Raw genomic sequence first — 3,777 nt, forward strand, 5'->3', positions numbered from 1 at the left:
CAGTCTGTAAGTACGTTTTCATATTTAAAGGATTTGCCACTGATGATTCAAACGCGAGTTTTGGGCAGTGTGGATTAACGTTAGCACTTGTTGTTTGTCATTTCTCTGATCACAAATGCAGACAGGGTTTTATGTTTACTCGGCGCAATGCAACGCAACGCGTAAAACGACAGTATAAGTCATTATAATCAGTAATTATGTCCCCATTGGATGCAACAAATGCCTCGTTTATAATGGGTTTTCATGTTTTTGAATCATCGCTCCGGCCTGACAGGGCGTCATCACAGTATGGTGAGGGGCGTAACATTTCCGTCTCACGCTTGAGGTATTTGGCCAATCACAACGCACTGATAGCTGGCCAATCAGAGCACACCTCGCTTTTCAGACCGATGAACTTTGTAAAAATTGATGCGTTTCAGAAAGGCGGGGCATAGAGGAGAAACAATAATGTACAGTATGTGGAAAATAATGTGTTTTTTTAACTTTAAACCGCATAAACACATTTCATTACACCAAATACACAAAATAATGTTCTTTTTAGCAACATCATATGAACCCTTTAAGAGGAAGATGTTGATTTGTAGTATAAATGAAATTAAACAAAATAATCTGCTTCATATGATACATGTTCTGTTATCTAATATGCATATCTGATTGTAAATCATATTATAATAACCCATAAGTGAAATGTTGATATTTCTAGCCCGAAAGTTTTTTCACCATGTAAATGATTTATATTTGTACACAATCTACTACCACCCTCAAAGGATGGTGGTCATGTATTATAACGATTGCATCCTTGTACCTAACTTCTAGTGCTCAAACTGATGGTGCTACTCAGTGTTACCACCATCCCCCAGTCTTCTCTATCCAAATTTGCATATATAATCTACTTGGTTCAAATAACTGTTGAGGCATGTTTGAATAGGCATGACGCTTCTTTGGGGGGAAATTTTTTTATCAGACTTGGCTTTCTAGAGATGATCACTTTTTATTTTAGTTTCTTTAATTTTCACGATTGTATAGTATTTTTTCTACATTCTGCTTATATTGTTTATTGAATGTTTTCAGAATGCTCATTTGATGTGCCATAAATGTGTTTGACCTAGTCTCTCTCTCTCCCTCTCCCTGTTTCCTCCAGTGCTGGTCAGAGTCCTCGGAAGATGCGCCATGCTGGTAACCAGATGGATGTGTTTTGCTCTCAGTGTTGTAAAAGGGTCAGTCTGCTCAATGACCTGGAGAACAGGCTGAAAAATCTCAAAACCAACAGGTACTGCAGAGGCTACAGTTTACATCTGTTATGAAAGATAAAGTTGTAAAATACTTTTTACTGGGTGTAAGCTCATCTTCAGGAAGACTTGTTAGAGTTAAATCTTTGAAATAAGGGTTAAGTGGTTATTGACTTGTCTAGTTTCTCTTCAGTAATGTAAAAGGAGTTACCCCTCACATCTGGGAAATAAGCTTTTAGTGGCTTGGAATCCATGTTAGAGGCGCTTTGGGAGGATTAGGGGTTATCGGTTCTTCATTGTCTTCCTGAGGGCTACAATAGACTAAATTAAAGTGGCAGTGTAATAGAGGCAATGTGTTCCTCAAGGAGTTAATGTGAGTATATGAGAACACAACTGAGGTGGAGGAGCTCTGATATCTTGCTGCAGTCTCTCTGCACCACTAATGATTCTGTTTATCTGACTCTGTGCATTCTGTATTTTGAATCATTCTCACTCACATCCACATTCACGCATGAACAAACAGCCAAACTCTTCTGAGGCTTTGGATACGTTTTTCTTATTTTCTTCATCCCTGCCAATTTCAAGGATTTCCCGTGAGTTTACTTTAACTTTTTTTTTCTTTTGAGAGGGTTTGTAATTAGCTTCTCATATCTTAGCCTGTCAAAACAGAGGATGAACTAGTAATTGGATCATATTTTGGGGAAGAGAGTGTCATACTATTGAAGGGGAAGAAAGCAAAAAAGACAGGACGAGCTACAGGATAGAGAGGAGGAATGAAAGCTAAATGCCCTGTCAGCAGGCTGCTTCAAGAAATGCATTAGTTCACACCTCATTCTGTCACTGCTAGAAAAAGCTATGTCGGCAATAACTCTGTGTGTGTGTGTGTATGAGAGAGAGAGAGCAGGAGAGAGTTTTGTGTATGAATCTTTAGTATGTGCTGCTTTCCTATAGAAATTATTAATATTTGAGTTCTGAGTGGACAGTGAAGACTTTAACACTCTTATAGAAAGGAAACCATTAACAGTCACATCCTTCAGTTGCTTTCTGCTTTTGTTGTGTTGATCTCTTCTCCAGTAACTTGAGTAACTGCAAGTTTTACTCAAGTAGCAGTTGTATATTTGAGCAATGTAACAAACTCTATTCAAAGACTTTTTGTGGGCTTTAAGTTTGGAGGTATGTGAACTGATGTTCGTGCCAGGGCCGACACTATATTCAAATATGTTGTGAGTGAGTCTGGGTTAAGTGCAAAAATGTCTCTAGCACTTTACACTAATAAAGGTACAATTTTGTGTCCCGTTACTTTTTAAAAGCATTAGACTCACAAATCTGATGTTTTTGTTTTGAGAATTATTATCTAACATATAATTAACTAACATGTCTGTATCACCCTATAATTTGGTGATTTTGATCTGTTCCACATCAGAGCAATTGACCATCATGACTAAAATCATATACAGTATGTTATCATATAATAACATATGTTGAACTGCCATTCAATTAATTGTTGTACAAATATATTTTTAATTATTTTTCTTAACTTATTTTCAGCAAAATGTAACGTAAATATAAAACTGAGGGATTTACACCTGTTAATATGAAGTTCTAATTGGCTCTCTTTTGTTTGTTTTCCAGCCCAAACAGAAAGATCTCCAGCACTGCATTTGGAAGGTAGGTCAATATCGCTCTGCTCATTGTTTGTTTGCTCATTGTTTGTTTGTCTATGCTGTTCGTTACTGTGTTTGTTTCCAACTCCCTCACTGCTTTGACTGTGAGCACCATGTGGTTAAATAAATGTTATATAAAGTTGTGATATCAATATTATTAAGCTGGCAATATTAACCACAAGGTGAAGACAGTTTGGGAAAGGAATGTCAATTCTAATCTAATTGAGATGGTTTTAGTGAAACTTTATACTCCAGTGATAAGTCAGTTGAAGATTTACAATAGAATAGAAGCACATAACCATGGAAAACTGCCTAGATTGCCTATGTGCTCTAGACATGTACTTGCCAAGCTTTTTTGTCTTATGTACCACAACAGCCCCTCAGTAAGGTTACATCAAATCAGAAATGTGTTCAAATGTGAAATGGTTGTAAAATGACATATGCAACCATACATATGTCTCTCATGAGTCTGAATCTGCTTTAAAATGATTAATTATTAATATTATAGATATTAAATAGATTTTCATTGAGGTTCCAGGCTTAGAATGTTATGGTTTTTTGGCATAGTTGGGGTTTTATTTAATTGTTATATTTGATTATTGAATATTTGCATTGACTTCAGTGATTGCACCCCATGCTAATACAATTAGAGAATTAAGCAATCTGTGTTTATTTTAGTTAATTACTGAATTAGTTGTATCTGCTGAATGCTTTGAGATAGAGAGAACTTAGCATTTTTGTGAAGAAGAGAGTGTGTCATTATATATATATATATATATATTGTGTGTATATATATATATATATATATATTGTGTATATATTTATTTTGCGTTTATATTGTGTATATATATTGTGTATATATATATATGTGTATATATTGTGTG

General features: G+C 35.5%; 1 protein-coding gene and 1 long non-coding RNA gene across 4 annotated transcripts in view; one reads left to right on the forward strand and one right to left on the reverse strand.

Moving 5' to 3' along the window:
* Positions 1-179, reverse strand: part of LOC107710285 (uncharacterized) — a 12,712-nt gene extending 12,533 nt beyond the window's left edge. The window contains exon 1 of the long non-coding RNA XR_001636579.1: positions 169-179. This is a non-coding gene — a long non-coding RNA (uncharacterized LOC107710285). The remainder of the gene's footprint in view (positions 1-168) is intronic.
* The window catches only part of LOC107710284 (rab11 family-interacting protein 4B), a 24,609-nt gene that overhangs the window by 9,982 nt on the left and 10,850 nt on the right, over positions 1-3,777 (forward strand). For all 3 annotated transcript variants that reach the window (XM_016515013.1, XM_016515016.1, XM_016515014.1), the window contains exons 4-5: positions 1,142-1,270; positions 2,862-2,897. In XM_016515013.1, the coding sequence (XP_016370499.1) occupies positions 1,142-1,270; positions 2,862-2,897 (165 nt within the window). The remainder of the gene's footprint in view (positions 1-1,141; positions 1,271-2,861; positions 2,898-3,777) is intronic.

Source organism: Sinocyclocheilus rhinocerous, unplaced genomic scaffold, assembly GCF_001515625.1.
Source record: "Sinocyclocheilus rhinocerous isolate Xijiao unplaced genomic scaffold, SAMN03320098_v1.1 scaffold567, whole genome shotgun sequence".
NCBI lineage: Eukaryota > Metazoa > Chordata > Actinopteri > Cypriniformes > Cyprinidae > Sinocyclocheilus > Sinocyclocheilus rhinocerous.